The sequence below is a fragment of the Pelodiscus sinensis genome, chromosome 30 (genome assembly GCF_052426305.1).
Source record: "Pelodiscus sinensis isolate ZL-2025 chromosome 30, ASM5242630v1, whole genome shotgun sequence".
NCBI classification, from domain to species: Eukaryota; Metazoa; Chordata; order Testudines; family Trionychidae; genus Pelodiscus; species Pelodiscus sinensis.
This window is the reverse complement of record NC_143081.1, coordinates 15,757,213-15,780,438: the sequence shown is the minus strand read 5'-3', so window position 1 is coordinate 15,780,438 and position 23,226 is coordinate 15,757,213. Positions and strand designations below refer to the sequence as shown.

The 23,226-nt window shown below is 62.4% G+C and overlaps 1 protein-coding gene and 2 pseudogenes across 2 annotated transcripts; all 3 read left to right on the top strand.

Annotated features, from left to right (window-relative positions):
• The first annotated feature begins 4,161 nt into the window (after window positions 1-4,161).
• Window positions 4,162-4,917, top strand: LOC102445463 (ribonuclease pseudogene; annotated as a pseudogene).
• Window positions 4,918-10,342: 5,425 nt separating this feature from the next.
• Window positions 10,343-12,486, top strand: LOC102445201 (ribonuclease-like). Its single transcript, XM_006113837.5, has 2 exons — window positions 10,343-10,452; window positions 11,467-12,486. The coding sequence occupies exon 2, from the start codon at window positions 11,484-11,486 to the stop codon at window positions 11,910-11,912; it is 429 nt and encodes a 142-aa protein (XP_006113899.3). The 5' UTR covers window positions 10,343-10,452; window positions 11,467-11,483; the 3' UTR covers window positions 11,913-12,486.
• Window positions 12,487-17,368: 4,882 nt separating this feature from the next.
• On the top strand, window positions 17,369-18,904 carry LOC142821328 (ribonuclease pseudogene; annotated as a pseudogene). The gene is made up of 2 exons (XR_016348098.1): window positions 17,369-17,917; window positions 18,337-18,904. The product of XR_016348098.1 is annotated as a ribonuclease pseudogene (transcript).
• The last annotated feature ends 4,322 nt before the right edge of the window (window positions 18,905-23,226 follow it).

Below are 23,226 nucleotides of genomic sequence, written 5' to 3'. Positions count from 1 at the left end.
TTGAGCAGGCAGCCGAATGGGGGATGTGATAGCCGCTTTTAGCGGTGTTATAGTCTGTTACCAGGTGGGCAGTGGCTAATTACTCCCCATGGCCACTGATTGTAGAGCAAAAAGGCGTGGGTTTAATCTGCTGCAGGGGAGATTTAGGTTCGGTAGTAGGACAAATTGTCTCACGCGGGTGAGTTGTAAGTTACAGAACGGGGCTTCCGAGACCTCTGATTTCCACAGGAGGTTTTACAGAAGAGGTGGACCAACACCTCTCTGGCCTGGTCTGGGTTTCGTTGTCCCTGACCCAGCCCGGTGGCTGGACTTGGTGACCTCTGGAGGTCCCTTCCAGCTCCATGTTTCTACGCTCTGGTGGCTCTTTGTGGGGCAGGACTACAGGAACCGAGGAAAGAGACACATTCCGATCACTCGCATCCTTGGCTCATTGCCACCAGGCCCCTGAAACGAAATCGCAAACTCATGAGGCCGCCGGAGAACTCGGTGCTGGCTCAAGAGCCCAAACGTGGCCTAAAGGGATGCTGTGCTCCAGGGAAGTTCTCTTGGCTCACAACCGGGCTGGGATCCTGGCGACCTGGCAGGGAGGGGGCACCATGCGGTGGGGAAGAGCGGTGGGTCTGGTTTGCACCTGGGACAGGGTTTGTTGCTCCGCTGAGGTAGAGCGCTTTTCCAATCCTAGACTTGTGCCTCCTCATCCATGTTCCTTCCAAGTGAGGATATTTTTCTCATCCATGTGTGGAATAATTTTATGCACCGAATGTGCACCACCAGTAGAAACAAAAAAAACGAGCGCTGGGGGCTGTGCTAATCAGCGGGGCAGCCCTGGAGTTTTTCCCCACGTGGCCACAAAAGTACCTGGCTTCCAGGGAACCCTGCTCCTCGTGCCCCATGGACTTTGAGGCGGGGTGTCCAGCAGAGGAAGACTCCGTGTGTGGCCCATGAGAGTCGGAGCTGACCCCATGTGGGCGATAACATGCACCTGGCCCGGAGCAGAAGCCTCCAGTCCAACCGCAGGTCACAGCAGCATGGAAGGAATCCTTTCTCCAAGCTCAGGTGATTTCATCTCCCAACACCTCATTAACGAGGCCCGTGGCACTCCCTGAAATGCTGTCCCGTAATCCTACCTCTGCGTGGAGTTGGCAGGGCCCAGCCTTGTGCTCAGGGCTGGAGGCCGGTTCCCCTTCAAGGGATCTTAGCTCAAGGTCTTTCGTCCCCCGTATCTTATTGCTTTCAGTGTGCCAGGCATTGTGGGCTCCCCATCAGGCACCAATGGCCTGGAAAATGCTCCCTCCCATTTCTTCTCCCTGAAGTGGTGCAGACACTTACGGATGTGGGATGCAAAATCTCCTATGTAAGACCTTGTGAAATGGCGGCCCGCCGGTAGGGCGAAGGCACCAAATGAGCTTCATCGAGGAAGGGGAAGAAGAAGAGAGTGACATGATGCTCTTGGCACAGCTTGGGAGCAAAGGAAGGCTGGAGGGCAGTGGAGGGTCCCTGCTTGGCCGGGGACGGCAGGACGTTGGCTGAGGCGTGTAATGTTTATTTCACTTCAGAGACTCAGCACCGCATATTACCAAGGAGGGCGGAAGCCAGGCCGAACTAGGGCAAGGGCAAGTGAAAGACAACTGGGAGGCGTTGGACAGATTCCAGTGGGTAGCGCGTGAGGCATTGATCCCGGGGATTTAGGGAAGCAGCCATTAACTGTCTTCACGAGCTCATGCAGGGAGGGCGGGGCCCCGGAAAAGGGCGAACGTGGGATCGAGCTTTAGAAAGGGGGCCAAAGAGGACCTGGGGGTCACAGCCCCGCCGGGGTGCCCAGAGGAATATGGAGCCTGGCATTAAACTAGGCACTGGGAAGGGCAAGAGAAGAGCTGTGCTAGGAGGAAGGGCCGGCGTGGATTCCTGAAGAGCCAACCGTCCCAGCCCAGCCGGACCCTGCTGTCTGAGGGGCCGGCTTGCCTCACTGAGGGAGGCGAGCAGGGGAGGGGGCCAGGCCTTTCCTTCACCTCCACTTCTGGGGCAGCCCCTCGTGACATTGGCACACGGAAAGAGGGAAAGAACCAGTGTGTATTCCCCAGCACATCGTCCCTTTTCTGTCCTGGGAGATCGTGGGGTCTGGACAAAGGTGGGTCAGACAATTATTGACTCCTAGCGTCCCAGGGCTGGAAGAGACCTCAGGAGACACCGAGTCGGCCCCCTGCCCAGAGCAGGACCAACCCAACTCAATCAGCCAGCCAGGACTTGGTCCAGCTGGGACTGAAACACCCCTAGGGATGGAGATTCCATCCCCTCCCCAGGGAACCCAGCCCAGCGCTTCTCCACCCGCCTAGAGAAATAGTTTTTCCTAATATCCAACCCAGACTCCCCCCACTGCAACTTGAGCCCATTGCTCCTTGTTCTGCCACCTGCCCCACTGAGAACAGCCTCTCTCCAACCTCTTTGGGACCCCCCCTTCAGACAGTCAAAAGCTGCTCCCCATTCCCCCCCCATGACACTAGAGACCGAGGGTCAAACCATTACAACTACACAGCAGCTAGAACGCAGTTTGTTTGCATCCTGTGTCAATAAACACAAAGGAAACATCCAAACCTCGGAGTCTAAGGAATTCTCTGCACGTTTCTTACTTTGCCGGCTTGTTCATTTGAAACGTTATTGCTGGGGAATTGTGCCATCAAAAGGGTCGTTTCAGCTACTTCAGCCTGAGCTTTCGCAGGGCTGGTGCATTTCGCAGGGCCGTGACTTCGTCGGGCCCCCCGCCTGAATGCTGAGGAGGGGAGCAGAGCCGGAGAGGACTCTGAACAGCACGTGCCCCCCCGCGGGCAATAAACCTGCCTGCCCCGAAGCAGATGGTGCCGAATCATGGCCCAGGCCGTGGCATGACCGACGGGGCTTCTCCGAGCCCAAATGAGATCCGGGCTCTCAACACCTCTGTGGCTCATCTCCTAGCCGGGAAGATTAGCCCTTTGATCTGGGGTTGCTTAGCGCCCGACTGGGCTCTTTGAAGAGACCCTACCCGGTGAGGCGTCCCCTGGGGCTGTAACAGGGCAGAAAACCCAGGAGTTCTGGGTCCCAGCTCCTCCTAGTCCCACCTGCTCCGACTCGGACTCACACCCCAGAGTCGGCTCCCGAGTTCTCCCCCCCCCCGCCCCATAGACCCCACTCCCGCCCGGAGCAGGGGGGAGAACTCGGGAGCCCTTCTGCCCAGCCCTGTGATGGCTCTGAAGGGAAGGACGCCCCCCGGGCGGAATTGGGACCGTAACTAGTTCAGAAGCATTTACGACTCTCCTTTGGCACGGTAGTAACAGCTGGTGGGCCCCCCTCCAGCGCATCGTCTTCCTCAATTGCACCAGCCGAGATCGCCCCAGCGATAATCCTCCCCCAGGACCAGGTCCGTCCCGCCAGCTGTCATACTGCAGTGACTAATCAATGCCACCCACCCCTCCCTGAGCTGCAGCCACGCCTCCCCTCGCCGGGCGGACACACCCAGAGGCGCTGCCGGAGCGCCCAGATCCCCAGCTGGACACGTGCGGTTTCTCCCCCAGCCGGAGTCCTGCTTGCTGGGCTTTGGCTTTTAATTGGCACCTGCCACGGGGATTGCGGTGACCCAGCTCCTCGCTGCATTTCCCCTCCCTCTCCTCCACCCTGGCTCCGGCCAGGCTCTATATAACCTGCTCCAAGATGGGCAGGAGGACCAAGCGGAGGTGCAGCTCCCCAGAGGCTAGACTCTCACTCTAAGGACTCGGGTGAGCGGCGGGAGAGGAAAGACCAGCAGCCCACAAGGGTGCAGACGGCAGGGTTTGTTCGCTGGCGGGCAGCGTGAGCTAGTGGTTAGAGCTTGGAGCCTGGACTCCTGGGTTCTATTACTGCCTCTGGGAGTTGGGCGGGGCTGATCTGGCTTGGGGTCTGGGTTGCACCTCGGAGCGGGGGGTCCAGGTGGGTCAGAGGGCGACCGGACGCCCGGGTTCTAACTGGCTCTGAGGTTGGAGGAGGGAGGATGACCTGGGTTGGGGTCTGCCCGGCCCCTGGCCAGTAGGACAAGAGTGAGAGGAGGGGGCTCGAGGGCAGCAGAACCGGCTGGGAGGGGATGATGGGAACCGGTTTGGGCCCAGGTGGTTCCAAGGAGAAGGCAGCTCCCCATCCGTCCCTCTGCAGGTCGATCCAGACTCCACCATGGCTCCATGTGGCCCCCGCCCAGTGCTCCTGCTCCTGCTGGCAGCCTGCCTGGCCCTGGCCAACGGGCAGCTGTGGTACGAGCTGAACTTCCTGTTCAATAAGAACCACGTGAACTACCCGAAAACGTCAGCGCCGGATCCCAGCACCTATTGCAACCTGATGATGCAGGACCGGGGAATCTACCTCAACATGGTCAACACCTTCATCCACGCGCCCGTCTCGACGATCAACAGCGTCTGCACGGCCGGCGGGACGCCCAAGAAAGGGGGCCTGCGCGTGAGCACCGCCACCTTCAACGTCACGCAGTGCGTCTTCCAGCCCGGCCCGTGGTCCATCTCCTACCTCGGCACGGCAAAGGCTCAGAAAGTTACCGTGGGCTGCTTGAACGGGGTCCCTGTCTACCTCCTCAAGGAGGTCTAGGGCCTGCCTGGGTGTAGAGGGAACCCACGCACCCCGGCTTCTTCGGCCCACCCCTCTCTGCCCCCCACTGACCACAGCTCCCAGCCTCTCACCCACTTCTGCACACTCCCCATCCCCACCCTCTGCTGCCCATTTTACTTTTCTGCCCTCCTGCACTTGGTCTAATATTGGAAAATCTTCCCCTTCATTGGAATCAGCTGGTGTTTGTTGAGGTTCGCTTCATTTTCTGAAATACTTTCCCCCTCTCTAACCTGCATTAAACCCGCTCCTTGCAAAGCAGTGACCGTCTGGTTGTGTGATTGGGACTGGGCAGCAGGTTGGTCACTGAATACTTAACGAGGGGGCTGGAACCAGGCTGGCCACTTTCTACCTGCTGAAGCCGCCCCCCAGTGGTCACTCTGGGGTATAACTGTTCTCCGACCGGCCCCCTCCCCTTCCATGTGACAGGAAACAACCCCATTCCAGGCACTTCCCATTTTCCTGCTACCACCAAACTCTGCCCTTGATGTGTGTTAGGAGAAGAGGAAATCGCATCCCAAACTGGACGCATCCCATCCCTAGCTCTTACCACTCAGGAGTTCTTGAACAAATGAACTCGCCGACAGAGAAACAAACAGACTCACAACCAGACACATGCACATAATCTCCAGGATATCACTAGAGAGATGTCTGTGGAGCACACCAGGCCTCAGTCTTCCCATCAACCTCATTTCTCTCTTCTCTACCCCTAATTAAGCAGTTTTCACAATAAGGCCCACAAGCCAGGTGTCGTGGTGCACACAACTCTGTGAAATCTGTCCAGCTGCTGTAGGCATGAGTCCCGGATTAGAAAACCGGTCCTAGTGAGGGATAGTTGCACAGCTCCAGCTGTATTGCTAAACAAGTAGAGAGGGATTTGAACACACCCTGTAAGCATATTCCTAGGGAACAAACATCGAGCGAGGGCCTTTTGGTCTAGCAGAGAACTCTCCAACACCACCCGATGACTGGAAGTTGAAGCTAACCCAATTCATATTGGAAATCAGGCTTCCACGTGTGATGGCGACAGTAATTAACCACGGGTCCGAGTGAGAGGAGAGAGACAGGTGGGGAAGGACTCCAGGAGAGGGAGAGACAGAGGAATGTTTTTCATTATTTCTGTTGGGGCCTGTCCCGGGGCAGACTCACCCCCACGGCGCCTCCAGCTGGCTGCTCTGGGAATTAGCTGGTTGACTCGCCGGACGCCTCCCTCTCGCCGGAGTCTCCCCGTGTTCCTCTTCGACCTCGGTGTCCTTTTCTGGACACGGGCCTCTGGCAGGGCCCACGCCAGTGTCCGCACCCCCCGTCTGGGGGTGGGTGTTTATCCTGCCTGCACACCAGGGGCCACCCCTCCCCGGGACTCCCTGTTCTCCTCCCAGGGAACACCCAGTTCCCCTACCCCCTGCCTTGCCTCAGGGACCCACTGCCAGTCTCTCTCTAGCCCCTGCCTCAGGGCAAGCTGCCATCTGCAATGGCCACTCATCCCTGGCCAAGGGGTGGGCCTGCTGCCCCTGCCTACCTAGTACCCTCGGGCCTTGCTTCAGTGTCTGCAGCCTGGGGGCTTGCTCGGCCAGAACCCTGCTCTGCCTCCAGGAACCTCCTGCTTCCCTGGCAGCCCGCTCCCTCCAGAGCAACAACCCCTCCCCTCCTCCCAGGAGCCCTTCTTCATATGGCCCCCAGCTGGGCCTTAATCCTGTCCTCCGGCAGGGCTGGGCTTTGCCCTTAAAGGGCCAGTGCAGGGCAAGTGCCCTGTTACAGGGACCAAAACTTGTCTGGAGTTGTCAAAGGGAGCAGGTTGGGTGGCTTCGATTTGGGAGTTAGGATCCACAATCCCAGGGCTGGCAGAGACCTCGGGAGTCGGGCCCCCTGCCCAAAGCAGGACCAGCCCCGACTCAACCATCCCAGCCAGGGCTTGGTCAACCCGGGACTTACACACCTCTAGGGACGGAGACTCCACCCCCTCCTTAGGGAACCCAGCCCAGAGCTTCACCACCCGCCTTGGGAGTTTTTCCTAATATCCCACCCAGACCTCCCCCGTTGTAACTTGAGCCCATTGCTCCTCGTTCTGCCACCTGCCCCCACTGAGAACAGCCTCTCTCCAGACTCTTTGGACCCCCCTGCAGGGAGTTGAAGGCTGCTCTCAAATCCCCCCTCACTCTGCTCTTCTGCAGACTGAACAAACCCCAATCCCTCAGCCTCTCCTCGTAGGTCATGTGTCCAGTCCCTCTAACGAGCTAGTATAGACATACCCAGAGTTAGGACCCGAGCAACGCCAGGTAAACACTCCAGTACAATAATTTCATCATCCATTTCCTCTGCTGCCAGAGCATTTCTTTCTAAATGAAAGGAACACCTCAAATTCCCCAGGGCCCTGCATGACCTAGGGGGGGTTGATAATTACAGCATCACACAGACAGAGGAACAAAATCTCAGGATGCAGTCGCAAGCAGAAGCAAAAGCAGGAAGTTCCCTCTGCTACTTCCTGTGCGCATCACACGATTCTCCTATGTGCATGGAGAGATTTTCATCAATTGATTTGCAAAAGGAGGGGCCCATAAGCCCCTCCCTTATTACCCAAGATGGTCTTTGCACTCCGTTGTCTTTTCTGTGCTCCAGAGAGACCTGTGTTGCGCGCCAATCCGTAGCTTTTTATGATATTTAACATACATTTTGTAACGGGGTGCTCTGGCGGCTACAGTTTCAAGCTTAGCAGACCGAAAGTCATCCCTATTACTTGCTTTGAATTTAGAGTCTCTACGAACGTGTAAATACCCAGACCGTGCAGACATTCTCCGGGACAAGATCTAGACTGTGGTTTCAAGTTTTGTTGAAGTCGCAGTTAAAGTTGTGATTGGCCAAGCATGGAGAAATTCTGCGCAGCCCTCCGCACACGTTACACAGAGGCTGTGTGGTCCCAGCTGTGCTGCACTCAGGGGACCATGGGTAGGGGAGGACAGATCTCTCAGGGCTTGTGTGATAAGGACTACGTGCGTCAGTGCCGTGGGAACTTAAAGGTGCTGCAGCAGCTGGTCTAGAAGTCAAGGGAGGCAAACGGTTGATCTGGTGCTGAGCCAAACACCTGCCACTTCTACAAGGAGATGGACCCCACCCCCCATCTGGAACCAGTAGGTGCTTGGGGGCGGGGGGCTGGGGCCGGAGACTCGGCCCTGAGGAAGCCGAGGGGGACAAGGAAGTGGAGTCGGAGGATGAGCTGAGACGGGCGATAGGTTCATCTGGTAGTTTGTCGGGACAGGGCCTCTTCTCAGCTCGCGAGGGTTTGAGGCAGCCGGCGGTGTGCGTGTTGCAGGAAAAGGGCGATCCGGTAAGTGCTCCCTTTGAGTTGATACAGCTCGGGGACATGAGGCCGCTCCGTCCCTTGCCTCGTTATGGACTAGGCATGGGCCGAGAAGCAGAGATGCACCAAGCTAGCTGAGTTTGCATCTGCTTCCCACCCCCTGTGCATCTGCCCAGTGTGAGCCCCGCAGGAAAGCTGCGAATGTACGTCCTGGTTTCCCGGAAGGTCCTGGCCACTCCTCTGTGGGAGGCTCCCGGGCAGAGATGCCTTGTGTCTTCCCTCACTGGAGGAACCTTCCCTGTGTCCATCAGCAGCCTTGTGCCGGGGCCAAAGCGACATGGGCGAGGAGGCGAGAGACCCGGACTAAAGCCACTCGCATTCCTGAGACGCATCCCAGCTTCCCCTTGGGACCGAGACATCGGCCTCACCCGAGGGAAACCGGCAGAATGGGTTCTAATGTCCCTGTGGGCCTGCAGGTCGTACCTAGACACATTGCCCGCTCGGGGACCCTCCCCGCACTAGACCAAACACACCCTGGTCAGGGCCAGCCTGGGTGCTTGCCGGGGAAGAGGCGTGTTGGGATCCAGAGTTGGGAACGTCCTCACGACGCAGCCTGTTTGTGGCTTCTGCAGCTTTGCCCCAGCGGGAACCCCGCCCACCCAGGGCAGCACGTCCATCAGTAAAGAGGCGGCGTGGGCAGAAGGTGAAGCTCCAGTCCCATCTCCCACCTTGTTGGCTCGGTTCCCTGCCCCTTCCACCTTCCAGAGGGCTCCACTTAGGGGACTTGCCGCAGCGTGTCGATGTGCACCCCGCCCCCTTGGACTTCAAAGCTGTAACGACGCAACACTCACCTCCTCCCTCAATGTGGAGGAAGGTCGGCACAACAAGCTGTCACCGTCCTCATTAGAAAATACAGTAACTGCCTGGTATTATCTCTCACACACACACACACACACACACACACACTGTGCCCCATTCCCCACCAGCAATAATTGTATTAACTAAGAAAGGGTGTGTTTTAGGAGATCAAAAAGGTAGCAAACAGAACAAAGCAGACCATTAAGAAAACAATACAATGCAGGTAAATTCAACTAGTTTCACTGAAGAAGTGGATCTGGCCCACTAATGAACCATCTTGTTAGTCTTTAAATTGCTGCATAGTTTTTCCAAGTTCAGACTAACACGGCTACCTCCCTATTACTGAAGACATGGGTTACAGGGAATAATTTCTCCCCTTAGCCTTTATAGAGCCATACCGTCCTTTACATCCATCTGGCAATGCAAAGGACCTTACATTGTTTCCCCCTGATTTCTGCTGCTGGAGGAATTTCCTAGGATCAATAAGAACAATACATCTAGCAGGCATGTTGCTACCTTCTGCTCTGCCCAGGGGGGCAGAGCCTGCTACACACTCCCCTCTACAGAAACACCGTGGAGAATTGCCCTTCCACGCCAGGCGTGCTGGAGAACAGAGCAGGCGGGACAGCGTATCTCTCTGGCTCCTGCACAACTGTCCGACCACCCCTCCTTTCCAGAGATTTGCAGCTCTGCCAGCTGCTCTGGGCGACCGAACCGACCGGCCTCAGCTGCTGGGGAGGAGCACACGGTGGCTTCTGTGTCCTCCCTTTTGTGCCCCATCAGAAGGGATATTTCTGTGGGGAAACAAAAAAATCTGCGGAGGACGGAAGTTCGGGACGTGCTCTGTGGCGCAGAACTCCCCCGGGAGTGGTCATGCCCCTTCCCTGGGTGGTTATCGGGGAAACACCCAGAGTGATCCACAGGCACCTGCAGGTCTGCAGAGACGTTGCCCTTGCAACGGATGGACTCTCCTGCACGATGACCCCTGGCCAAGATTGCAATGTGTGTGTGTGTGCCGCAGCTCACGCAGGGAATCCCATTGCCACAACACCACGCCCGATTCCTCCCGCACTGCCCAGGGTCACCGTCCTCCATATCCGGGGGGACTCCTGCGCCTTGGTGGGAATGCAGCCCCCTTGGTGGCCTTCCTAACTCCAAGCCGATTTGCAGCTGACCGGCTGCTGTCGGGGGCAGCTGGCTTCCACATGACGATCCCCACGTTTCTCCCCCGAGAGGCCATTCTCTTTTGGACACCCCTGCTGCTTTCCTGGAACTGTGTGTGTTTGGGGGGGGCGTCTTCCCCCCCCCCCCCCAGAGTTCTTCCTCTTCCCTTCCCCCCAGCACCTCCGCCTCCCTCCCTGCCGTGGCTGGGCTGCCGGGAGTGTGGGGCACAGGCTGGGCTGTGGGTTGGGATGAAGGGGCTGTTCGAAGCCCACATCTCAGCCAACACACCTGTCGTTACTCCGCTTCCCAGCCCACCTGGAAAGTTGCGTCCTTTGAGTCCTCGTTCCTAGCAATAGCTCCCCACCCGCTTTGTTTGCTGAGCGTCGCCTCCCGTATCTCCTTGGCCCGCAGCCCAGCCAGGCTCTATATAACACAGACCAGAGCCAGAGAAGGTTCAGTCCTTGAGTCTCAGCAGGGATCCGGAGCCACCGCTCAGACGGGAGACCCAGCCCCAGAACAAGGTGAGCCGATGACCCAGCAGGGGTTGGGGCTGAGGGGGTCTCCAATACTTAGCATCAGGGTCAGCTGTTGTTCTCCTGGCTTCACATGGCTACAGCTGGTGCCACTGGGAGCCAGGACTCCTGGTTGCTGCCCCCAGCTCGAGAAGGGGAGTGGGGCCTAGTGGGTAGAGCAGGGCGGGTTTAAATCCGGACTCCTGCCTGTAGCACAGAGCACGTCAGCTGAGTCTGGGGGTCCTCTGACAGCTGAAGTAGGCGTTCCCCCAGCTGACGTCTGACCCGTGAGCTGCAGAAGGCAGCAGAGCAAACAGGGGCGAGAGGTTGCGTGTTCGGGGTCCAGAGGGGGCCTCGGGATACTTGGCTCAGTTTAAACCATTTCTTTGAAGGGGCACAGAGTGAAGAGGCTGGGTGGGGAGGGCTCAGTCCCGTGGGTGCCAAGCCGGGCTGAGCACCCGGCCGAGACCGTTTGGGTCCCCTTGCGGCTCAGCACCCACAGTGGGGAAAGGTCACTGTGTCACTCGGGGCGGAGTCCGGAAGAAGGGGGAATTCAGCAACTCTGTGGGTGCCAGAGCCCAGCTCCATCATGCATTGTGGTGCCGAGTCCTCTCTACCCACCTTCTGCAAACGACATTGGCCGGAATTCCTGGGGCAGGCTCGGCCGCTTTCTAAACGCCCCGTAAATTCCTGCCCTGGGAGGAGCCCAGACTTGGGGGCTTCCCCCCACGTACACTGTCTTTGGTCTCACTTACTGGCATTTCTCCCCCTCCTCCCTGCCAGCTAAGGCATTGCCCCAAAATTAACCCCTAACCACGTGGGGTTCTGGTGCATCCGTTCCTGATGGCTTTGTGCACACAATACGGCTTGTTCACCTGCTGGGGAACTGTGCAATCCCGGGCAGCTAGCATAGACCTTCGACTGGACTCTCCAAGGAGTTCCCTGGGGGCTGGACGCTGGAGGAACTACCAGAAGGTCCCTTCCACCCCCTATGTCCATCCCTTCCTTTCCTCTCCACCGCAGGGTGCTCTGTAGACCCCATGGCCCACCAGGGACACCGCCTGCTGCTGCTGGCCTGGCTGGCCACGTGTCTGGCTCTGGCCAGCGGGGAGACTCGCTACGAGAAGTTCTTGCGGCAGCACGTGGATTACCCAGAGAGCAGCGCCCCGGACGCCCGGACCTACTGCAGCCAGATGATGCAGCGCCGGGGCCTGGCCTCGTCCACCTGCAAGTTCACCAACTCCTTCGTCCATGCCCCTGCTGCCACCATCAGCACCATCTGCGGCTCCGGGGGGGCCCCAGCGAGCGGGGATCTGAGGGACAGCAACGCCGCCTTCGCCGTCACCACCTGCCGGCTGCAGGGTGGGTCGCAGAAACCGCCCTGCAGGTACAACGCCGACGTGGGCTCCCATCGCATCCGCATCGCCTGCCAGGAGGGGCTCCCGGTGCACTACGACAGATCCCTCTAGCCTGCGCCCACTGCACAGCACTGCCCAGCCTCTGCCTCCCCGTCCCACCCTCTGCTGTGTAATAGTTCACTGCCATGGCGGTGCCAATCCACCATCGCAGCAGGAATAAATCCAGTGCTCCCTCCATAGCTAAGCGGGTCTGGGATGGCAATTCTCTGGGCTGCGCCCTGGATACCGTTGCGGGGCCGGGCTGTCTCCCTACCCGCAAGCCCAGGGCTGCAAACGCCGGCCCTCTGGCTGTGTGGCTGGGCTGGGCTGGGCTGGGCTGGGCTGGCCAGCCCTGGCAACGGGGGGTAGAGGGGAGGCTCAGGCACTGGTGCCCCATGGCGTGGGGTGGCTGTGACCGGCTCCAGGACTGGGTGGGGTCTGTCAGTCCCTGTGCAGGGAGCAAACGTCTCATCCTTGGAAGCAGGAGCCGGGTGAGCAGAGTGGAAGTCGGGGAGCTGGGGGGGACGCGAGGCGGTGAGTTGTAACAGGAAGGGCCAAAGGAGCCTGGCCCGTGGGGAGGAGCCGGGGGCCGGCCTGCTAGGGTCCCCCCTAGTCAGGCGGGAACGGGCCCCGCTCAGCGTTCTCGTGGGCTGCGAATCTGAGCGGCAGCCCAAGTGGGAGCAGTTTGATCCTGTTCTCCGTCCCCTCCCCCCCGCGGCTACTTTTCTGCAGAGAACTCATGGACCAGTTTCCCCCTTTCTTGCGGGGGGGGGTCCCAGGGCTGTGGGGGGGATCATAGGGGTTGCCTGTGGGGGGGGCACTTGGTGTGCTGGGGGTCACTGGTGTAACGAGGGGGGGAGAGTTCATTGTGGCAGGGACCAGCACAGAACCGGCGGACTCATCTCAGAGGGCACGGACAGGTCTGGCTGGGGGGGGGGCCAAGAGGCTGTGGAGGGAGGCTCCCAGGGTCCTGCCCAGCGGGGCCCAACTGAGGGGGGCAAAGGGAGGGAAGGGGAGAGGGGCCCAGATGACCCTGTTACCTGCCAGCAGACACAGGCCAGGGGAGGGGCTACTGGGAGGGTCAGAGGCCGGGCTGGTCGGACAGGGGCAGGCAGACCCCCTGGATGTGGGGAGACTCAGCTGGGCTGGGGGGTGCTCCGTAACCCCCCCCCCCCCCCGTGTGAGGCCGGCCGGGAGTCGCTCTGGGCTGAGGGGTCCCAGCAGAGACAGGCAGCTGGAGGTCCCAGGAGGTGGAGGGGGGATCCCTAGTGCACAGGGGGCCCCCGAGAAGAGGCCGTCGCACTAGAGGGGGCCCCCAGGGGCCACAGGGACCAAGTGGGGGCAGCCTAGGACCCTGCGGGAATCATCCTTGTCACATTTGTGTGGCTGCTCCCTGCACCCACCCGGCTCCCCATGGCTCCTGGGAGCAGCGCTGATGGGGCTCCGGGCCCCATAGCACCAACCCTCCCGCAGCCAGCCAGGTACTCCACCCCAGCAGACCAGCCAGGTGTGCCACGTGGCCACACAGCGACAGCCACGTGGGGGCAGGGCTCTGCGGGCGCCGTGGGGGAGAGCAGCTGTTGGCTCATTGCGCCGGCCTGCAGAGTCACCAGCCGTCTGCCCCCTGCCCAGCCCGGCTTGCGACACGTCCCCTGGGGGTGCAGGGTTTGCAACCGTCACCGTGGCCGTAACTGGCCCCCGACCCTCCTGAGCCCGGCAAGCCCCCGGTTCCCCTGGGCCCAGGCAGCCCGGCCTGCCCCTGATGCCCCTGGGCCGAGCCCCCCGACTTGGAGTAGATCCCTTCGGGGTTGGAGGGGTCCCTGTGAGCCCAGCGTGGGTGGCTGAAGGCAGGTGAGGAATGGGGCGCAGGCTGAGTCTGTGTGCGTGCGTGTGGTTGTTTGTGTGTGATGACCCAGCTTGACAAGTCCTGGGTGTGTGTCAGAGCAGTGACCGGGAGGGGTCCCTGGCTGTGGGCAAGAGGCAGAGGTGGGGTCCTGGCCTGGCTCCCCACTGCCCTTCCCCCATCTCAAGGCGGGGCTCTATGGGGAGCCGCGCCAGGACCCCACCTCCTATCTGTCCCTTGCGGTGCCCGGCGGCTCCCCCAGCAGCAGGCTGCACCTTAGTTCTTGGGCGCTCAACACCCCCCAAACCGGAGGGGAGATCTGTCCCCGTCAGCAGGCTGGGCCCAGGGGGATCGGGGGCAGGCCGGGCTGGCTGGGTCCATGGGCCCATCCTTCACTCCCCAACCAGGCTGGCTTGCCAGATGTCAGGTGGGGTTTGGGGTGATGCTGAACCCCCCTGTGGCCGGTGGCAGTTGGAAAACCCTGCACCCCAGGGGGATGTCGCAAGCCCGGCTGGCGCAAGGGCTGGACGGTTGGTGACTCTGCAGATGAGCCAACGGCTGCTCCTTCCCCACGGCCCCCGCAGAGCCCTGCCCCCATGCGGCTGTCGCTGTGGGGGCGGGGGGGAGCAGGGTCACACACTGGTTGTTGCTGTGGGGCAGAGGGGCAGGGGCACGGCTCTGACTTCCATCCAGACACATCCCACGATCCAGTGTCTCCAGCCAGGCCCTGAGACACAACCGGATCGGCTCCGCTGCCACGGACCGAGACCAACACCGACAGCATCTCCACCGGATCCTGTCACTGAACACTTCTGAAGAGTGACGTACCCCCCAGCTGTGCCGGGCGAGTCCCCGACATCACCCACCTCCAGAATGGCCCCCCGAGGAAAACAACAACCCCCCGGGCAGCGCCGGCAGCCCCCACCTCCAACCCTTCCAGGCATCGCTGGCGATCTACAGCCCAGCCTGGAAAACACCCCTCAGAGGGCGGCTTATTCCGGCTTCTGTAAACCTCGTTCCCTGAGGAATCGCATCTCTTGCGAAGTAGCTATTTCGAAACAGCCCCCCCCTCCGGGGCCACTCAGAGCAATGACTCCCCAGGGCCTCCTGCGGCTGTAAGTCGAGGTTGCGCGTCCACACTAGGGAGCTGGCCTCAGACTGATTTTCAGGCTTCCCTGCAGTGTAGACGCACTATTTAGAAATAAGCTACTTGGGCGTATTGCTTCCGGGAGAGCTTCCGGGAAACCTACCTGCAGCGTAGACACCACCTCAGTGAGGGATTTGGAAAGAGCCACCTGCCCTACAAAATACATTTAAACCAGACGACACAGAAACAGCCGACGCATCGGCGCGTCTAACACGGGCACATTAGGGCTGGCGAGGGACGTGGAATGGCTCTCTCGCTACAAAGGCCATTTCCCTCCCTGGGACGTCGGAGCTCCCCAGCGACTGCTGGGTGGGAGCCACATCCCCCCACTGACCCGGCACATGCAGACGGGTGCGACCCCCAATCAGTAATGGCCCCATTTGCGAATCCAGCTCCTCACTGTCCCCCGTTGCTGGGATTGATGGACAATCGTGGGACCGGGGGGAAGGGAGGGAAGGGACAGTCTGTACACCACCAGGGAGAGGATGGTGGGCGTACAGGGCGACGGACGGGGCAGAGTAGGAAGGAAGTAGCCCAGGGCAGGGTGGATGGGTAATGCCCGTGGGCTGGCGTGTTTCAGTAGGAAGCCCCACCAGCCGGACAGGCACGTGGTTAGTCGATATCCCTAGGGCCCTGGGCTGGGGCCCCTGAGAGAGGATAGGTCCGGGCCCCCTCTCCTACTTGCTAAGAGCGGGTTCACTGGACTGAAGCAGTTCACGGGTGCAAGTTCACACGGGCTATCGCAGGAGCCGGTGGGGCGCTGAGGCCTGTACAGGAGGTGGACTAAGACTCGTGCCAGAGGGCAGAGGGGGAGGCGGGTGAATAAAGCAACTCGCTAACAGCGTGTTCCTGCGTCGCGGGAGGGAATTGTCCTGCCTGGCCGGCCCTGGGGGCCCAGCTGGGTTCTGGGCCAGTCCTGGGGCTGGGCATCCGGGGAGAGGTGGGTTCCCGGGGAGAGGGCAGAGAAGGGCGACGCAGCCCGTGAGAGGGAGAGAAACGCTGAGCGAGGAGGGAAGGGGAAGGAATTTGGGCCCCTTTAGTGCAGAGAGAAGGGGGCGCAGAGGGAGCTCAGGGCAAGGATGGAGACACCGGATGGCGGGATGTATCCTGGGTGGAAGCCAGAGACGTGACCCTGCCCCCATGCACCCGCTCCCTCCCCCTCACAGCCACCGCCGCGCGGGAACAAGGCTTTGCGGGAGCTGTGGGGACGAGCAGCCGTTGGTTGGCTCATCGCGCCGGCCTGCGGAGTCACCAACCGTCCACCTCTTGCCCCAGCCTGGCTTGCGACACGGCCCCTGGGGGTGCAGGGTTTGCCAACTGTCACCACAGCCATAGACAGCCCCAGAGGGGTTCAGCATTGCCCTGACCCCCACCCAACACTGGGTAGTGCATGGACATTGGCCCAGCCAGCCCACCCTGCCCCCGATCCCTCTGGGCCCAGCCAGCCCAGCCTGTCCCCGATCCCCATGGGCCCAGCCAGCCCAGCCTGCCCCCGATCCCCCTGGGCCCAGCCAGCCCAGCCTGTCCCCGATCCCCCTGGGCCCAGCCAGCCCAGCCTGTCCCCGATCCCCCTGGGCCCAGCCAGCCCAGCCTGTCCCCGATCCCCCTGGGCCCAGCCAGCCCAGCCTGCCCCTGATCCCCCTGGGCCCAGCCAGCCCAGCCTGTCCCCGATCCCCCTGGGCCCAGCCAGCCCAGCCTGTCCCCGATCCTCCTGGGCCCAGCCAGCCCAGCCTGTCCCCGATCCCCCTGGGCCCAGCCAGCCCAGCCTGTCCCCGATCCCCCTGGGCCCAGCCAGCCCAGCCTGCCCCCGATCCCCCTGGGCCCAGCCAGCTCACCCTGCCCCCGATCCCCCTGGGCCCAGCCAGCCCAGCCTGTCCCCGATCCCCCTGGGCCCAGCCAGCCCAGCCTGCCCCCGATCTCCCTGGGCCCAGCCAGCCCACCCTGCCCCCGATCCCCCTGAACCCAGCCAGCCTGGCCTGCTCCCGATCCCCCTGGGCCCAGCCATCCTAACCAAAGCAGGACTGTCTCTCCGCCCACACTGTCCATCTGTGGCTTGACCCCTGGGCATGGCCAGAGCCGGGATTGCACTGGACTGGTCTCCACTCTCCCTCCCCACAGAGCTCATGTGGGACCTGGGTGGGGGGTCCCCAGACCCTGGGGTGCCGATCGCGGCCTGGGCGGGAGCCCTCATGCTGCTCCGTGCTGGGAAATCCAGGCCCCGTAAGCCAGGCTCCTTGTCCAGGGCTGGGACTGCATCTGAGGGTCCCCTCCCTCCGAGGGCCCCACGTCTGGGTCAGTGACATGAGCAAGCCCCGCCCTGACCCATGGCGATTGCCGAGGCAAAGCGAGAGACCGTGTCGGTTTCGGGGGCATAGGAAATCCTGGGGACGAACCCAAGCACCCTGGTTCCCAGACCCCTCCCCGTGGCTCTAACCACTAGATCCCACTGCCTTGCAGAGCCTCAACCTGTGCTGACTCCCAGCGCTGGGCAGGACACGATCCAGGAGAGACGACCCCAAGCACCAAAATGAATCTGGTTCCAGCAACCCGTCCCTGCCCCCCAGGTCTCCTCCAGCCCTCTCCCCTCCCTGTGACTCTGGGGCACTATGGGGGCAGGATCCAGCCCCCACGCTCTCTGCTGGGCCAGCGCATCTAGGAGGCAGGCCTGTCCCTGCCCTGGCTGGGTCACTGCCCCTCAGGGCCCACAGATCTGGGCAGGGATCCATGGAGGGAAGCGCTGGGGGGGTCGTGGCTCATGGGTACCCAGGGCGCCCAGTGAGGACACAGCCCTGTAAGGGGGCACCAGGACTGTGCACCGAGAGCCCCATGCCTGCCTCCCCCTAACTCCCCCCCCCCGCATCTCTGGGGCCTTTGTGGGAGGAGCTGCCCCTCCCCTCCCTGCCCCCAGCCTGGCCGGGCTCTATAAAGCACCGCCCCGGGGCAGGACTCTCGCAGACTCACCTCTCTTCTCGTGACGGGCTCCCCTGGCTGAGACTCGCGCAGCCCCGGCCGGCCCCAGAGCAGCATCGTTCCTCTCGCCGGGATCCGGAGCCGCCGCTCACACGGGACGCCCGGCCCCAGGCCCAGGTGAGAGCTGACCCGGGTCACCCGGTAATGGTGGAGGTAATTGCCCCTGGCACGGGGGGTTCCTGGTTGTGGCCCATTTCCACAGAGCCCCGCAGAGCAGGGGGCTCCCCCCCACAGACACCTCCACGATGGGCTCCCTGCTGCCAGACCCATCCCTGGGGTCATGCACTGTGCAGGCGGCCGGGCCGTCGGGGGATCGGCCCCCGGGCTCCCAGCCAGCATGGGCCAGAGAGCGTCCACCTGCCCCCAGCCCTGCGCCCAGACGTGCATCTCGTGGGGTGTCCCCAGGCTCAGGGTGCTGGGGGTGTGGAAGTTGCTGATAGGGCTGGGGGCTGTCGGGGATGAGGGGGCAGGGCTCCTGGGGGGGACACGTCCCCTCTGCCCCACGTGTCCATGCTCCCCCTTCCTCCCCACTGCAGGGAGACACGGCCGATGGCCCACCCGATGCTGCTGCTGGCCTGGCTGGCCGTGGGGCTGGCTCTGGCCGGGGGGCAGAATTACCCGGCTTTCCTGCGGAAGCACGTCGATTTCCCCCGGACCCCGGTCACTCCCTACTGCGACCGGATGATGCAGAACCGGAGCATGACCACGCCGATCTGCAAGGCCAACAACACCTTCATCCACGCCAGCAGGGGCACCATCGTCAGCGTCTGCGGCCGTGGGGGGACACCGGTGCCACGTACGAATCGGCGAGACAGCGTCCGCGCCTTCCGTCTCTCCTTCTGCCAGCTGCGGGGGCCCACGCAGACCCCGCCCTGCCGGTATCAGACCAGCAACTTCACCCGGCACGTCCGCCTGGCCTGCGACAACCGGCGCCCGACGCACTTTGCCGCGATCCTGTAGTCGCTCCAGTCTGCAGCAGGGCCACCCCGCGTACCCTCCCTGTGCTCTGGTGCAGCGCAACTGTCCCTCCCCCCAGTGGTGCAGCACCCCCATCCCCAGCCCACCCTCTGCCATCCTAGTGCCCATTGTGCAGCCCTAGCAGCTATTCCCAGCGCTATTCGGGTCTTTCGCTGATCTAAGTTTTTTGGACAATAAATGAGAAATGTCCCTGCTTTATGTCAATGCTTGGATTTTGCAAAAATGCAGGAAAGGCAAGACTGGCATGAGAGTTCAGGAGAGAAGAGGGCAGGAGGCTTTGGGGGCTCAGGGCAGGGGGAAGGAGGTGGGGGTGCAGAAGTCAAGGCAGGTGGGAGGTGCAGGACTCAGGGCGGGGGGCTGGGAGGTCAGGGGCTCACAGGAGCTGCCGGGGTGACCAGGGTGGCTTTGCTCCAGCAGCAGCTACTCCCCGGAGGGCAGTTCCTCCTGGGAGAGGGGAACCCAGGGTGGGGGTTGGGGCTCTCTGCCCTCCAGCTGCCCCTCCCAGGCTGCTGCTGCTCCAGGGGGTCTTGCTTAGGGCAGTGACCCCTCCCTCCTGCAGCCTGATTTGGGGGGCACGCCCAGAGGCTGGCCAGGCTCCATGGGCCGCCCCCCACCCCAGGCCTGCAGGCTGTACACAGTGCGGGGGGTTGGGGGTGACCTAACGGGCTCTTACCCGTGGAGGGCAGGGACTGAACAGAGGCAGGGAGTGTGGAGGGAAGGGCAGTTTCTGGCTGGAGAGCATGGAGGGGACAGACTCAGCTGGGTGCTGAGGGTTGGGGGGGATGGACCCCACCCCGAGGGATCTGAGGCCTCCTGGCCCTGGCTCCTGCAGCCACCTCCCGTCTGTGCTGGGCTGTATCCCGAAGAGGCAACAACCCCCCTGTTCTACTGGCTGGGGTGTCTGTTCTGGCTGCTCCGGGGGTGCAGGGTCAGGGGGACCCCGACGCGCCGTCACACACGCAGACCCCCTGGCAACGGGGAGACTCAGCCGGGCTGGGTTGGGGGAAGGGGGCAGGCCGGCAGATCAGAGGGTTCCTGGGCTGGACTCAAGGTTCCATAAACCCCCATGTGAGGCCGGCTGGGAGTCGCTCCAGGCTGGAGCCCAAGGCTGCGCGGTTCCTCTGGGCATGGGGTGTGGGGCCCGGGGCCCCAGCAGAGACAGGCAGCTGGAGGCCCAAGGGTACCAGGAGGCGGAGGGGGATCCCCAGGTCACAGGAGCCCCCCAAGAAGAGGCCGTCGCACCAGAGGGGGCCCCAGGGGCCACAGGGACCAAGGAGGCACAGACTGGGAGCCTGTGGAAGTCACCCTTGGCCAGTTTGTGTGGATGCTCTCTGCACCCACCCGGCTCCCCGTGGCACCAACCTTCCTGCAGCTGGCCGGGTACTGCACCCCACCCAGCACCACAGCCTTGTGTGCCATGCGGCCCCCCAGCCCCCTAGCGATAGCGAGTTTGTTACCCTCCCCTATGCCCCTGCCCCTCTCCCCGCGCGGGAACAGGGCTCTGCGGGAGCTGCGAGGACGAGCAGCCGTTGGTTGGCTCTTCGCACCAGCCTGCGGAGTCACCAGCCTGGCTTGTGACACGTACCCTGGGGGTGCAGGGTTTGCAACCACCACCATGGCCGTAGCCGGCCCCAGAGGGGTTCAGCATCTCCCTGACCCCCACCCCCCCCCCGAAGATAGGCAGTGCATGGACATGGGCCCAGCCAGCCCACCCTGCCCCGGATGCCCCTGGGCCCAGCCAGCCCAGCCTGCCCCCGATCCCCCTGGGCCCAGCCAGCTCAGTCTGTCCCCGATCCCCCTGGGCCCAGCCAGCCCGGCCTGCCCCCGATCCCCCTGGGCCCAGCCAGCCTGTCCTGTCCCCGATCCCCCTGGGCCCAGCCAGCCCGGCCTGCCCCCGATCCCCCTGGGCCCAGCCAGCCCGTCCTGTCCCCGATCCCCCTGGGCCCAGCCAGCCCAGCCTGCCCCCAATCCCCCTGGGCCCAGCCAGCCCAGCCTGCCCCCGATCCCCCTGGGCCCAGCCAGCCTGGCCTGCCCCCGATCCCCCTGGGCCCAGCCAGCCCAGTCTGTCCCCCATCCCCCTAGACCCAGCCAGCCCAGCCTGCCCCCAATCCCCCTGGGCCCAGCCAGCCCAGCCTGCCCCCGATCCCCCTGGGCCCAGCCAGCCCGTCCTGTCCCCGATCCCCCTGGGCCCAGCCAGCCCAGCCTGCCCCCGATCCCCCTGGGCCCAGCCAGCCCGTCCTGTCCCCGATCCCCCTGGGCCCAGCCAGCCCAGTCTGTCCCCGATCCCCCTGGGCCCAGCCAGCCCAGCCTGCCCCCAATCCCCCTGGGCCCAGCCAGCCCGGCCTGCCCCCAATCCCCCTGGGCCCAGCCAGCCCAGCCTGCCCCCGATCCCCCTGGGCCCAGCCAGCCCGGCCTGTCCCCGAACCCCCTGGGCCCAGCCAGCTCAGTCTGTCCCCGATCCCCCTAGACCCAGCCAGCCCGGCCTGTCCCCGATCCCCCTGGGCCCAGCCAGCTCAGTCTGTCCCCCATCCCCCTAGACCCAGCCAGCCCGGCCTGTCCCCGATCCCCCTGGGCCCAGCCAGCTCAGTCTGTCCCCCATCCCCCTAGACCCAGCCAGCCCGGCCTGTCCCCGATCCCCCTGGGCCCAGCCAGCCCAGCCTGCCCCCGATCCCCCTGGGCCCAGCCAGCCCAGCCTGCCCCCGATCCCCCTGGGCCCAGCCAGCCCGGCCTGTCCCCGAACCCCCTGGGCCCAGCCAGCTCAGTCTGTCCCCCATCCCCCTAGACCCAGCCAGCCCACCCTGCTCCCAATCCCTCTGGGCCCAGCCAGCCCAGCCAGACCCTGGAGTGCTGATGGCAGCCTGGGCGGGAGCCCTCGCGCTGCTCCGTGCTGGGAAATCCAGGTCCCGTAAGCCAGGCTGTTTTTGTCCAGGGCTGGGGCTGCCTCTGGGGGCCCCCTCCCTCTGAGGGCCCCACGTCTGGGTCACTGACACGAGCAAGCCCCGCCCTGACCTATGGTTCTTTCTGAGGCAAAGTGAGTGACCCTGTCGGTTTCGGGGGGGTTTAAGAAATCCTGGGAAAAAACCCAAGCGCCCTGGCTGCCATGCTCCCCATGGCTCTAATCACTAGATCTCACTGCCCTGCAGAGCCTCAATCTGTCCTGACTCCCAGGACGATCCAGGAGAGACGATGGCAAGTATCAAAATAAATCTAGTTCCAGCAACCCTCCCCTGCCCCCCAAATCCTCTTGACCCTCCCCGTGGCTCTGGGGCACGGGGGGGTGGGCATGACCAGGGGAACTAGGAGGCAGGCCTGCCCCCGCCCGTGCCTGGGTCGCTGCCCCTCAGGGCTGGACCCGCACAGGGACGTGACGGCCTCCCTGTGCACTTTGAAAAAATAATTCCATTTGGCCCATGCCCCCTGCCCTGCCCCACTGCTGTCCAGCATGCGACCACGCTGCCCCACCCTGGCCCTCAGCTATGTGTCTGGAACTAGCCCCTACTCCCATCAGTGACTGAGATAAGGAGGGGCGATTCCGCTCCTACAGCTGACAGGCCCGGCCAGCCCAGAGGGGCTGCTGGCACCATGCCAGTGCCAATAGGAGAACGAGTTGACTAGTCACAAAAGGAAATTCATCCAGGTTGAGTATGACAGAGCAGTGGCTGCTTTTTCTACTGGCCTGTGCTAACCCCAGACATTTTCCTCAGTTTCCCCAGCACTGCACCCAAGGGGAAGGGGATGTCGGGGTGCCTCTCCCATCCACAGCGGCAGGTGCTTTAGTAACGGGAGACTGGGCAGAGGCAGGGGGTGACGAAGCGTCAGGATTTTCCCGTCTCCTGCACCCCCGAAGTGACTTGCACAGACTCCCCCAGCCAGTAGAACAGGGGAGTTTATTGCTTCTCCAGTACACAGCACAGCACAGATGTCACCTGGTTCCAGGGCAGGCCTAGGATGCCTCAGCCCCCCTTGAGATGGGGGGGGTCTCGGCTTCTAAACCCCCCAGCCTGTTGCTGAGGCTGCTTCCTCCATGCTCCCAGACCCCAAACTAACAACTAACTCTCCTCCAGCCCTGCCCCCCAGCCAGGGCAGCATCCACCTTCCTTTGTTTCTCCCCATGAGGGGTGGCTGGTCAGACCGGTTTGGAGCCACCTTTGCATAATGACCAGACAGCAGAGGTCGCCATAGCCCTAGTAAGGCACCTCCACTACGTCACAACCTTACCCCAAAGCACTTGCTGGGTCCATCCCTTTGCATCTAACATTGAAAGGTGAAAGAAAGAAAGAAAGAAAGAAAGAAAGAAAGAAAGAAAGAAAGAAAGAAAGAAAGAAAGAAAGAAAGAAAGAAAGAAAGAAAGAAAGAAAGAAAGAAAGAAAGAAAGAAAGAAAGAAAGAAAGAAAGAAAGAAAGAAAGAAAGAGTGAAGGCATCTGAGAGCAGAGCTGGACCGATGTGC

Bases quoted from the DNA above. Each gene is read 5' to 3' on its own strand.
- LOC102445201 (XM_006113837.5), top strand. From the start codon at position 11,484: ATGGCCCACCAGGGACACCGCCTGCTGCTGCTGGCCTGGCTGGCCACG.